The sequence below is a fragment of the Odontomachus brunneus genome, unplaced genomic scaffold (assembly GCF_010583005.1).
Source record: "Odontomachus brunneus isolate Ranch 3 - 2012 unplaced genomic scaffold, Obru_v1 Obru_scaffold_162, whole genome shotgun sequence".
NCBI classification, from domain to species: domain Eukaryota; kingdom Metazoa; phylum Arthropoda; class Insecta; order Hymenoptera; family Formicidae; genus Odontomachus; species Odontomachus brunneus.
The window spans coordinates 486,821-501,045 of NW_022639612.1; the positions used below are offsets into that span (position 1 = coordinate 486,821).

The following is a 14,225-nucleotide window of genomic DNA, read 5'->3' on the forward strand; positions in this document are numbered from 1 at the left end:
GTTCGGACGTCACATCGCGCAAAGTATTACGTGTACGTCCGGCCATGGCAAGTATGCGAGACTTCAGTCTCGACCCAATTTGTCCCGCCGCCGATTGTCCACCGCTCGATCGTACTACGAATATTTTATATCCGTTTCGCGAGCCGACATACAGCTAACGATGCGCATCGATGCGCACAGTTCTCTATACGTGCCTATAATGAGAAAATACACTAAGAAAAAGAAGTAGTTGAATTAGTGAGATTTTGTGCTGGAGCGAATCTCAAAACATTTAGTCGATTGAACGAATTATATAGTTGCTGTGATATCAATAAAATTAAGAAAAGAATTTATATGAAAAAAAATATTCCGTGTAATTTTGTTAGAATTTTAAAATCTTGATTTTTAGCAGTTATAATTTTATTTGAATATTATAATAATCTCACAAAAAATAATTATTTACAATTATTTTGATAATAATGATCATCAGTCATATAAAGCATATTGATGCAAGTAACTTACTTTCTTTTAACGCTATGTAATCTTATTTTGAGACTTTCATGTCAAAAATAAAGATATTTTCAAAACAAGAAGATTCCTTTTTTGTGCACTAATTAATATATTCCTGTCACATCTAATTTACTACGTCATGATTGTTATTACATAATTTATTATTAAATAATATATCACCCTCCCTGATATAGTCTTAATCGTCGCGAGTATTTTTATCCTCCCGCCGTTAGATTGAATTTTCGCGACCGATATCCAGCGAACGGCTCTGATTGGCCGATTTTTCTTGCCGATAAAAATACATAAGCGATATTTGTCTCTCGAGCGCTCTGTCACCCACATCTGGCCGATCATTAATTCACACAGAGCGCAAGCTTTTATAAATTATTTAATATCTCATTAACGTCTCACCGCGCCGCAGAACAATCTCTCTGTTCGCAGTGTTCTTTGCAGATCGACACGGACGAGAGGAGGTGTAATTATGTTCAATCAGCTACCGATTCTACGGTTAGTCCGCAGTATAAGCTCAAAGTATTCTTTTGCCGCGACATGAAGGCCGTCTCTACAGTCGCCGCGTTGCTGCAGCGCGCGGTATATATATAATCGATTCGCTTTACAATTTCGCAACGACGCGCTCGGCGTTTTACATCAACTCCTCGCGGATAACATTTACGTTGGCACCGCCGAAGTTTCCATTTCATTTGGACGGAATGACGGAACTGACCCGGCGGCGTACGGCGCGAGTAATGGAAAATGCAAGGCGCACGGTGCCGGAATTGATTTCCCGTACGACCAATTTCGCGACACCTCCGGCGTCGTCCTTGGCCAACGGCCTACGCGCGAGTCCTACGAAAATAACTCGTGCCAACCTTTTCGCGAGGCAGGGGCGACGGGCGAAAAGCCTAGATAGGGAGGGACGAATGGCGATCTCTCGAGATCCTCCGCGAAACCCTCGAAACCGGAATCGCGCGCGGCTAACCGCGCGATATGCGCCTAATCCACCGCGTCGGGAAAACGAGCACGATTTTTCCTTCCAACGTGGCCGCGACAACATGAAATTTACAACGGAGCCGCAGCACATCCGAAACGAGCGTTATTTATGTTGACACGCAATTAACTTTTTTTTCCCCGCCGCTTCCCCATTTACATCGACCTGCATGCTGCAGTTGCATCGTGCACCGCACTGCCCTGTGTACGCGCGCGATAGCGATTACGTTGTACAACAACAACAACGACGAACAACGATGCAATCGCGGGCGTGCGCGCGCTGTGGCGCGAGAGAGCGAAGACAGTCGAGACTAGCGGCCAATTATTTTTAATGTCTCATTGTATTCTCCCTTGCGTCGCCATTAAGGTTAATAGCCCGCAGCGCTCAAGGCGCGTCGCTCCTTTTTGGTACGGGGCCCATAATTAAAGTCAATCGCGTTACCGGAAACGGTCCATTAGACGCACTCGCGAGTAAAAAAAGTCTCTCTCTTTCTCTCTCTCTCTCTCTCTCGGTCTCCAGCTCTCCCGCTCGATCGAGGATCCACCCGATCTACTTCGTTAACCTCTTCTACGATCCTTCCATACGTATAGCGACCGAGCGAGCTACGCTGTTACGAGGGTCATCTTCCTACGTGCACTCCGAGATACTCACGAAAAATATCCCAATATTTCCTACGAATACTTTAACGCTCCCGATAGAAATATCTTAGTTTCATTCAACTTTTTTACATCGCAACGTATTGCTCCAAAGAGTAATGATATGCTGAGAGAGAAAAAGTGGCTAATCCCTTAAAATTACAGTCATTTCCAGCACAAATTATATTTTTTAACAGAAAAGCAGCAACAGGAATATGCATATAAGGTCATTAGTACTGTTGCTACATGGAGTTTATTACGGTAAAAATTATTATAGCATCTTGTAACTAAAGAATAAATCAACATTTCTGACTACCCTTTTATTCCATATGGGCTACTTATATTTTGGAAACTAAAATGTACTATTGTGGCACTTGCTATGTTTCTAGCGAACTTTACTATGCTCTTCACCAAGACAGACTTTACTGACAAACTATTTCTGGACTACTAAAAACAGTGGAGTTTGAAGGAATTTATATAAAAAAAACTATAATATTTTTTCCGTGCATAGTAATATTTGCTAAAAAAAGAATTCTTCTGGCTATGATAATTTTATTATATGCAATTATACTCACATAGATAAATAACCAAACCTTTTTTTCTCAGTGTAAAGGCAAATCGTCTTTTTTATCATAGTTACCGTAAGATAGGGCCAAAATTGATCGAGGAATTTAAAAACGGATCAAACAACGTTCATTTTGCAACAACAAAATATTTTTATCATCTGCACTTGGTTGAATTTAATTAACAACCTTTGTAAATTACAAATGCAGCTATGTAATTATTCTGATGTCATGTTCCGGCTTTTCAGTAATAAGCAAAGACAAGAATGGTGATAAGCCGACGTCGTAGACGCGCGCATTCCTCTTATACACGCGATGCACGTGGCGCACTCGCTTTTGTGCTAAATACAGAACGTAAATCGGCTTTCGCGACTCCGCGTATTTTCGTCCGTCGTGCAATAACCCCTGTGTATACGCCGTGGGAGACACATGGTGCGCATGTAGTCGATTCATCGAATGAGAATATAATGGGAGAAGGCCCGAAACGATTCTACGAGGGGGAGGATTCTTCGCTGCGCGAACGATATCTCACGTTGGAATATTACGATGGGAGTTTATATGGACTAGATGAAGCGAAACGTATTATCAGCGCTGATATTACGCGCGTTATTATATGTACATAAATGTATGTGTGTGTGTGTGTGTGTGTGTGTGAGAAAGAATATATTAGTCGGATGGAAACGCGGATGCGTGCAATGTTCATACTAATAATACAACAAGGTAATACACCTTTTCAAAAGTATCCAACGCACTGTTCAATGTGATACATATTTAAGCTTGATTTAAAATTTATTCTTCCATTCAACTCTCGACCGACAAAACTATTCAGAAATGAATTTAAAGCACAAAAAATACTCCATTGTAAGATATTTCGATAACAATATCCTTGGATATAGGCTTTCCATTCAAAATTCTTCCAGATAGAAAAGAATAGCTATCTTTCAGACTTGCCTCGCTGGGCCCAGTTCAGGACAGATCGTGGTCCATGGATGCACCACCCCATTGTGCCCGAGGACGCGCGCTCGTACATGAAACGCAGCACGATTTCGCGCACTCGCTCGCGCGACTAAACGGCTGACACTTCCACCAGGCATTCTCTTCTACGCCATACGGCAGATCAATCAGTTCTGTATGTTTGATGTTTCAATTGTATCAGTCAAATACCCCGGCGTATCGAGACGCGTCGTTTTGGAGTGCCGATGCCGCCCAGCGACATTCAGCGGAGTAGATTCCGGGCTCGATTTCAGCGCGACACACAATCGACAATGAAGCGCGCTGCCGGTGTAAGCGCTGTCGGCGTGATGCACGTTAAATCACAACCGGCGGCGATGGAATGGCGCCGGCCTGTGCTGATTCGATTTCCCGGCAACATTGCTGCCGAAATACTTTACAATGGGAACATTTTACGTGCGAGCGCGGCAAAACGCGAGCTCGCTGATGAATAGCGCGCGCCGCTAGGATTTTTTCAGACGCCACAAGCGGAATGTAGTACGCGTTCAATCGAAGGATCACCGACTATATAGAGACTCGAACACGACAGATGTTCGCGCCTGCCGAGGTCCCTAAGCGCCAGCGGGATATTTCGGGGTTCTCAACACCCCATGAAGATTAGAATCGCAAAAGAGCGATTATTATCATAATTCCTGAATTTTAACGTATACACCAACGCTCTTATCGTCGTGAGAAGGCGCGAGGGACAAAGGACGCGGCAGAAGATAGGACATGAAGGAGAACCACCGATACGAAAAACGTGATCAGATCTTAGAGGATGCTCTAATTAGAAAGTGAATTTTAACATTATGCGCAATTATATTCCGGTTAAAAGTTCACAGAGTCTGATCTTTAACGCGCGGAAAAGCAGGACGCTCGCAAGAGCGCAACAACATGGGAAGTCTGCTTGCTTCTCTCTACCGTGTAGCTTATCCATAACGATTGAACGGACTTGTCCGAGCGTAAATGTAACGATAATGCAACGCCCAGCGCTCGGCCGGCTCTATCTCCCGCTTCCTTCGTCTCTCTCTTTCTCCCACTTGCGCCCTCCCTTTTACGCTCCCTGCCACCCACCCGACTGTCTGCTTTTGTCTCTCCATCGATTCGTGCACTCGCCATTATTATAGAGAGATAATGCCCCTATACTCGACGCTGCACAGATTGGCGAGACTGCTCTTATGAAATGCTCAAAAGGTCCGCGTAGAAAAGGGCAAAGGATTGAGAATTGCGTCGCGCTGCACCTGTCTATTTTTTCCCTAATGCGGAAAATCGTATAGGCGCGCCATGAAAAACTGCGCCCGCAGATTGCGTTTGTGTCTCGCGTTGAATTATCTCTCGCGGCAGTTTTCTGCAAACGCAAATTGAATTGTCGAATAGGTCGAATAGGTCGAAATGCATAGAATTGCGCGAATATTTCGAAGACTGCATGGCTCTTTATAGGGAAAACCCACCGAAGGGTCAAAGGAGTAACAACCGTGCACATATAAGAGAAAAAGAGAAAGATATCTACGAGCATAACCTATGATGAAATTATTTCACACTCGCACGTTCACATCTCAGACTAAACTATTCGTGTGTGCCACCGTGCGAATATCGGAATACATAAATTACGTTGACGCATGCGTCGATATCGCGAGTAGCAGCGCGGGGCAATGTTCATCTCGGTGGTGCATCGACGACTCGCGGCGACTCGCACATAGCTGATGGAGAAAGTGTCAATTATTCGGCGTAAGTATTCGCATTGACAGCAATAATTGTGCGGTTTGCTTATTTCCATTTAGCTTATCTCCGTTTTGTTTGCGCACCGTGTATGCGCCACAACTCGCACGCGACGGCTCAAAAGGCAATCGAAAACGATAATATTGTCGAGCGATTGTTGTAACTCTGTCGATAATTGGAGCTTTCAACAAACCAGCAAGGGCACGCGATAGCCGCTCGCGGCTGCTCACCGCGCGCACAAATGCACGTTGAATTCGCCGTGACACGTGAAACGTATGTCGACGCGGCCGATGAATTGTTTGCGGATCAATGCGTCTTCGTGAAAATTTAAAAATGGAGAGTGCACCCCGAGAGAGAGAGAAAGAAGAGGGGGAGGGAAGCTGCTGAAACTTTTATCCCGCGGCGTGCAGAGAATTTACACGGCGGCTTTATACGTATGTACACGCCGCTTATGTACATCAAAATTGTAGATCGAGAAATTAGAAGTGACTCGATGTATCAACGAGACTCCATCACCGCGATATCAAGGGCAACTCGAAAATTTCATATGCATAGAGACGGAATGATCCGAGTTGACAACTTGCAAGTAGTCACAAATTCACCCTCTTCAAAGTTGAAGAATTTTACTTATTATTTTGAGTAATTAACAGTCAGTTGTGGTCGGGTCGATAGAGGATTAATGGAATTATCTCAAGATATGAAGGTTTACGAAGAGTTTGTGATCCCAAGTAATCAAACAAACTCAGCTATTTATAACATATAAATCGACTGATTATTTGCAATACGGAAATAACTAGTCAATATTTATGAACTGGTTATTTCCGTACTGTAAATAATCAGTCGACTAATATGTCAACAAAATAAAGAGCTATATTTCACGAAAATAGTTTTATCAATTCTTTATGATCTCTTAAAATAACTGTTTGGTGTATTATTACTACTTTAAAGTCAGTGATACGTTGTGCACGGAAAAAATGTTTGGTTGGATTAACAAAATTCTTGATGAAATATATGTGGACGGGCCAGAAAATTCTAAATTGTTGAAATTATGGGATGCTGTTCGAGCTAACCAGTAATCTTGTTAACTTGAACAGAATTCCGGTAACTTCAGCCAGAATTTCTGGTTCGTTCATATCTCCCACCAGAAACTTGGTTGATCCAAACAAACTTTTCGTGCGGGAAGTTAAAAAGTCAGACTTTAAAAATGTATATACACGGATATGTAACTCCAAAGGTACACGGCGTAATAGTAGTACGTACTTCTCGAGAGAGTCTTCGAAAATTATTAATGAGGTTTACTTCTGTCACGAAGTTATTCTTCGTGCTGCTCGAGAACAACTCGTTTTTAGCATGCAGTATACCCTGAAGAGACCTTTCCGGAAGCTACGATCGAACTTGTCGATGATGCCAATAGAGAAGACAGAACACTGACGTGGCTCTCACTATCGCGCAGCTGTATTGGCCTCAAGTTTATTATCGATTACATCTGTTGTTCGTCAAGCAAGAATCGAAGACGTCGTTAACGTCGCACGAGTGTCATCAGACGTTCGCGAGGACGAGGCACTTTTTAGCGCGCGACGTCGTGAAAACGCGCCAGGCGCTGCGAACAATAACGCGAGACGTCGGCCGCATGAGTTGCGCGACGCGACACGCGACGAAACCGCGAGCTGGAAAGTTCAGCGACGGAGATCGGAAGTCTCGTCTGATGACAGTCTGATGAGGAGTCTGGCACACGGCTCATTTGTTCCGGGGATCGGCATGCGACTCGTTCGGTCGATTTCCCCGGTTCGTATATCGCGCTCGCGTCCACCCTTGCCATCCGGAAATGCGAAACGCCGCGCGCACTGCAATTGCAAGCGGTGCATACGGTCGCTTAAAGAACGTCGATTTCCCGACGTCGCGTATGTCACGACGCCGGCGTATATAAAGGCATTGTTGCTCGTAAGGGGAAGAGGGTGGAGAGGAACGGAGAATCCTTTTCGCAGCCAACGACACACCGATGTACCGGGCCATTTTTCTCCGCCAGCGCGGTCGTCGCCGGATGGCGAGCGCGCGCCAGATAAACCGGAGAGTGCGCGGAGACGACGCGAAGGAACGACGAGGACGAGATAGCAAATCAAAAGGGAGCATTAAAAGTTGTCGATGCGTTAGTCGCGCGCGCGGCACGGTCGTTGCCAGAAAGGACTCCCTTGGGAAGTCTCCCATGGGGGTGAGCGGCGGCGGCGAGAGTAGGAAGCCATTTCGCTCATCTGCCGAGTCATAAAGCAGATACTACAGTTCTATCCTCGAAAATACATAAATCTTGCCCGGCGGCCTGGCGTAATGCGGGAGAAATGAGTCCTCGCGCGTAAAATAAATGATCAGATCAGCCGTCGTTCCCGAGGAAGACGTTAGCCCGGAGAGACGTGCGCGGGTGGTTCTTTGTGGTTGTATAAAAGACCCGCGAAAACGACGACGACGACGAAATCGATGTCCATCGCATCGTTAAGCGAATGGAAATTCGCAACCGCGTAATCCCAGCGCGAATCGGTTCCATAAACGTTCGGCAAACCGTACCGATGAAATTATGAGGATTACAACGCGGTTTACGGTTAAATAATTTCATTCGGTAAAACCGATCTAGTGCCTGCTAATATCGTTGTAAACCCCCAGTGAGCAATAAAAAATGTTATTTTTATTAAAAATATTTCATATATAAAAGATATATTTTAACAAAATATATAATTGTTATGTATGGTACTAAAAGAAGAGATTTTCGTATTGAAATTAATAAAACTTTACCTACATTATATTTTTTCCTTCCTCTCGCTTTAGTAAGATAATTAAATCCCGTAGCTGATTTGGGAGTTATTTATAAATAATCTTGGAGATAGATACTACATGCTAAATATTATTATCAAACATACCATGGTTCTTGTCGTCTAACGTTTCGTTAGCTGATTACCGTTATAATAAAATCATTCGCTGATTAGGCGCAACATTCCAATAAATCATAATTATTCCAATCAATATCCAATTACGAACAAATACCGAGGACTTGCTGCATTTCAGATTCTCTCCACGTAAAGTATGTATACATATAGGGTGTCTCCCGATTTTAATTTATACTACTAGGTTCACAATTTAAAGTTAATTTTTCCTCAACAAAAACGCTGAGGGTACCGATAGTCTCTGAGATATAAACGATCGAAGCAATGGAGCTCTTCGCAAACTAAACGACCAAATGAATAAAAAAATTGTTTTCTCCTGTCGATTCTATATATATAAAAAGGCAGACTTTATTTTAATAAAATTTTACTTTGGATCTTAGTTAGAAGTATATGTTACGTTAAAAATTGAAAAATCACCATGAATAATGACGATGAAGAACTCTAAATTGCTCAAAAAACTTGTCGATATAAATTAAAGTCGTGAAAACTGAGACACCCTGTATATATAACACACATGCAAATATTATATAATATAGTTATACTTGAACACCGCGAATTAATGCATTGAAATAAAATCGGTCAGGCATAGAGAGGAAATATCGCGGTAATTAATATTTATCAATATTTGAACCGTAAAAAGGATATTCATATTTGCTCTCTTGATTTTCCCGTAAATATCCTGCATTTCTAAACGCAGGCTGCGTTCTAAGGCTTCAAATTTTTTAATTATATAACGAGTCCTTCTGGCATAATTGTGCCTGTTCTGTTGGTCAATATTCGATCAATACTTAACTATTTATTAACTAAGCGCGATTACACTTTCGGTTACTCTTATGCGACACTGCCTCCCTTACTCCGTCCAACAAAGCAAACTCGCCTTTCATAAGTTGGCCGAAAATTCACGAATTTTCCGTGACGGACTTTTTATCAGCTCAGCGTTTCGAAGTGCCTATCGCACTCGTAAATCTCCTCGACTGTCTGAGGGCACTTTTCTGCAGCACGCGCAAGTAACGTCCCGTTTATCAACGCGGGCATGACGTTGCCACAATCGCTGACACCCCGACGCCGAAATGTTGGAAAGATAGCGGACTAAGAAGAATGGCGGAATCGTAATTTCTTGCGATCGAGAAGACAGTCACGATAAAACTACGCGTCAACTGGCTGTTCATTCTCAGCCCTCCGAGGTGAGGTAATTGAAAACTTCGCAAACGACCTATCCAGACATCGATAATCGTATCGGTGATCGCCAGACTCGACGAATATAATTCGAAAATAAAATAATTCGACATAAAACTCACGGCACAGCAAGGAAAAGCACGCGAAAAAGTCGCTGTTCACGATTGATTGACTGTGTTCGTGTCTCATCTCCCCCTCTCCCCCATGTCTAACTAGAACCATCTGCACTATTCATGACAATGACGTAACTAATTTATATTGATGAGTGCGAGTTATTGTGTGAGAAAACACGATAGAGAGACGCGTTAAAATTTACGCCGCCTAAAATTCACTCGACGACATCGAATGCACAATGAAGGCAGTATTACAATAGTGATGAATAGTGTTTGGAGTTTGAATGTCTATCACGGATTATTAATGAAGCCGCGTGGATATCGAAGATGTCGATTGTTCGAAAGCGATGGCGCGATGCCGAGGACTGTTTTGCACTTCATTCAGCCATGCCGCGACGCGACTTGACAGTGACAGTACCGATCATCGAATATTATACTGCCGCGTTTCGACTGTTCCGCAGAGACCAGTAACGAGCGCAGTCATCGTCCCAAATATTAGAGGTGTAACATAGGTATCCCCGTCATAAGGGATGACGCGCATTTTACAGCAGCCGAAAGCTATTAAAATTTCGCCGTTGCTATCTGATTCCCAACGATAATGTAAAATGCAACAAAACAATATCATACAGAAAAATAAATTTACGTAACAAAAATCGTCCTACAGGAAAAACATTCTTCTAATTTAGCTGCAAACGTGATTTTCAGACAGTACTTTGATCTTTCAGCTGAATCTTTATTTTTCTCTTCTATAAGACTCGTACTGAACGGCACGAATTCGCGAATGCAAATATATCGACACGCGGGTGGGAATCAAACAGTCGAAATTTGGGTTCTACATTGACCCTACAAATTTCGTCGAACTTAAAGAATCAATGAAGAATCTCGAGAACAAACTGTTGATAATCAGTACCTTCCGGAAACATAATAAATGATTTGGCATAATTGAAAATATATAATGTATCGTTACCTTGCGTTCCAACGTCTTGTGTCCTGCATCCTGGCTTCGGCATCCTGGCTACTCCGATCTAGCACTGACACTCGCGTAGACACAACTAAAGCCCATTCTACAATGGCAGTAAGCAGTAAAAAGTAGGAAATAAGAGAAGGAAATTGACCAATCATAGTTGATTATTCTTCTCACATTCGACTGCAATTTGTCAATTTCTTATTCTTATTTTCTACTTCTTACTACTTATTACCATTGTAGAATGGGCTTAAATCGAAGACACACGTATTGTATAACGCGATCGCGACGAGAGTCTGATCAAGTATCTCAAAAAGCCGACGGGAGTCTAATCAAGTATCTCAAAAAGTCAATGAAATTATTTAATCGCCCAAGAGAAACGATAAATAACGTGCCGACGCACGTGATCCGTGATACGCGCGTCGTTCGCCAGCGTAATGTGTACTGAGAGCGGCCGGGAGAAAGCACGCGGCGCGCGGAGATAAGCGTGACCGCCTTGAAAGTCGGATGTTTTGATTGCGCGTTCGCTCGGCGTTTATTGACAAGCGACGAGTGTTGACGGTTGAAGGCGATGTATTTACATTTTTCCACGACTATTTTGTGTCTCGCGCTTCGCACACACCGAGCTTTTTTTCCGTAACCGAGCTTCACACGGATGTATCGCATATTATGAACAAAATTATTCGTTGGCTCTGGAAATATTTAATCGGACTCTCGGCAACATACGCGTCAATTAGCACGTGTTTTCCCGGTCAGATCGTATATGTACGAGTGCCAATACGAGTTAATATTCGAAGCGCCATGACGGTGCAGCCAGCGCAGCGGGATACTAAATCGGAAAACGCAGGACGTAGAGCGCAGGATGGAGGGACGCGAGCAGCGATACATCATATATATGTTTCTGGGTGTATAAATATATATTTATACAATATGTATTTTCAACGCCAATGAGAAAAACGAGTAATAAAAAGATTATAAAGAAAAAAATGTGTTTTTTATTTGTCATCGATTTCACCATAATTAAGTTATATAACTTACTATAGATTGCTCGTTAAGAGAAATTAAGAATAAAGATTAAATGCTTATGTGTGGGATATTGAGATAATCGAATATATGAAATAATTCCGAAGTGAGTCTTTTTTTAAGGACAATTCAATATGAAGAAAGAGGCATTCATTGTTTAAAGTAGGACAATAGCATGTATAGTGTTGCATCTCGAGATTTTCCATTACTTTTCCGATTTGTAGAATTTATGTTAAAATCAAAATTCCGGTTCTTCCGGGAATAACTTATGTTCGCGATGACATATTAATAACACCGTTGTTTGCGCTCTCATCAAATGCGCGCAATTAATATATATATGTATTCACAAATACGGATCGACGAGCACATTGTATTTCAGCCCGGCCGTAAATGTGATTACCGACGTTACAGGGAAGCCGCAGTACGAAGTTGCTAAATTTCGAAATATCGATTATTAATTATTAATGTCGTTAACGTCAAAGACGCTAATTGTACCGAACAGTACCGTCAAACTTAGAGCAGTCCTCGAACCGCAACTCTAACTCCGAACTTACTGACTGTCCTTGATTACGCACACTGCAAACTCTAACGAGGATTCCCAACTTCGGCGACCGAACGCAAAAGCCACTCGTACAATATGTATCTTTATTCCCACGTACGCCGACACGGAGGGTTTCTCGAAATCTAAAAGTTTACTCTTTCATAACGTGTAACTTTTCCGATTAGGTGCCTAAATCACGAATTCAAGCGCGCGAAGTTAATTGTAGAGAGAATAGAAAACATGTGTGTGTGTGGTTCGTCTCCTTTGTCTCGTACACGAGGAAAATTTTTCAACTGACCACAGAATTTTGCAACAAAGGAACATATCGACATTCTGTCTTAACTTATTATCCTTTCGCGTTTCTGTTTATATGTTTCAGTAACTAAAGTGCATCACAAGGAAAAGAACATTTTGTACTTGTGTTGAAATCGATCGGTGTAAAATTTTTCATATAACCGCATGTTAATTTAACGTATTATCATTATCTCGACTTGAGTTCATAAATTCACTATTTCTGAGTATTAACATAAAATAATTTACATGTAACATATATATCCTCTCATATTTTATATGCAAAATGTACAAATAAATTGTGTTAGTATTTTTGTTAGTATCTGCTCCGTGTTAAATCAGCACAAAAATTGAAGTGGATATATTGAGACATGTAAAATGTGTTGAATTTAATGCAAATTTGCTGCAGTGCATTACAAAATGTGCCATCTGATATTTCTTAGCGCAATGAAATCTACTGACATTCCGCTTCGGCATTGTGAGGAAACGCGCGGCGACATTGAAAAGAATTTCTCTGAGAAAAAAAAACTATGATATTCTCTCGGTGTAGTCCTGAAAGAGCCGGCTCAGTTGACTCGAAAAATTCGATGCACCGTTTCCATACACTTATCTCAATTGGGCCGCGCGTCGCGAAACTACGTACGTAGGAATGTACGGCATCGCAACGCAGCACGACATAATGTGCTCTCTCGTTGGAATTTTTCGAAAAATAAATCCTCGGGATGGGGGATAAAACGTCGGCGCGCGATGATGCTCATAATTTCACGGGGCGCGTATCGATTGCGCCCGGTTCGATGGTTCCGCGAAAACGAACGCGATCCGACGCCAGGCCGGCTCACAGGCGTAATCTCTAATGCGTAATATCGCTGTTCACGCCGGGATGAGCAACGCCAATAAAACGAATCCGGGCGCGTCGCGTCGCGTCGCGTCGCGTCATATCCCGACGTGACGCGGCGATGCGCCAACGGGTCAGAGTGGCGCGCGCAGTCAATGATTTTGTAATCGCGCGCAATCGACGAGCGCTTATGAAAAAGTTCGCAATTTGATTAATTCCGCATCTGTCGTAGCGGCGATAAAACGTTTGGCCGTCACGAATCAAGCCGATAAACTACGCGTGGACAACGAGAGCCGCGGGTTTATGAGGTCCGTAATATTTTACAGCGCATTGTGCCTACGTGAGGCGACTTTTTCATGAACGGCCAGAATAACGTATCGGCGTTACGACCGGCGCGGACGGTTCAATTTTTGGTCGGGAAACGTACCGCCAGTACCAGTAACACGACGCGAGTCTCTATTTTTCTTTCGTTCAAATATTCGATCCATTTCTCGAGACAGAGAGCACGGCGAGTCCCGAATATATCTGACGAGGTCGGGGTTTTATCTCTTTTTTAATCCACGTGCCGCGCTTTCGTCACGAGCATAAATCGGACGAGGTACTGTGACTAGAGAGAGAAAAAAAGGAAGGAAGAGAGAAAAAAGAGAGAGAGAGAGAGAGAGGCAGCATTTTCTTATTACGGCATTACGTTGCAATCCAAGGAAATGAGATGACGTCGTTGTACGAGCGTGAGGGCAACTATTGTTTATCGCCTATAAGTCTCTCGTTAAAGCATGAAGCGGGAAAATCTGTCGGGGTAACGGGCGTTTATTTGCACGCGGTGCGAGGGCTGAGCGCGCCGTGACTGTCGTAAAATCGATTTTCGCATTCACGCAATATAGCCAACGCTTCGTTCGACGCGCTCTTCTCTTCCTCTCTGTCCCTTTCTCTCTCTCTCTCTCTCTCTCTCTCTCTCTCTCTCTCTCTCT

The 14,225-nt window shown here is 43.0% G+C and overlaps 1 protein-coding gene across 14 annotated transcripts in view; it reads right to left on the reverse strand.

Annotated features, from left to right (window-relative positions):
- The window catches only part of LOC116850977 (hemicentin-2), a 477,927-nt gene that overhangs the window by 427,177 nt on the left and 36,525 nt on the right, over positions 1-14,225 (reverse strand). For 2 of the 14 annotated variants that reach the window (XM_032829897.1, XM_032829891.1), the window contains exons 1-2: positions 10,803-11,343; positions 10,571-10,667 (exon numbers count right to left, since the gene is read on the reverse strand). The exons of 11 other annotated variants lie outside the window; for them this stretch is intronic. In XM_032829897.1, the coding sequence (XP_032685788.1) occupies positions 10,571-10,613 (43 nt within the window). In that variant the 5' untranslated portion in view covers positions 10,614-10,667; positions 10,803-11,343. Of the gene's footprint in view, positions 1-10,570; positions 10,668-10,802; positions 11,344-14,225 lie in introns of those variants that run through there. One more of the 14 variants, XM_032829892.1, reaches the window with a different exon arrangement.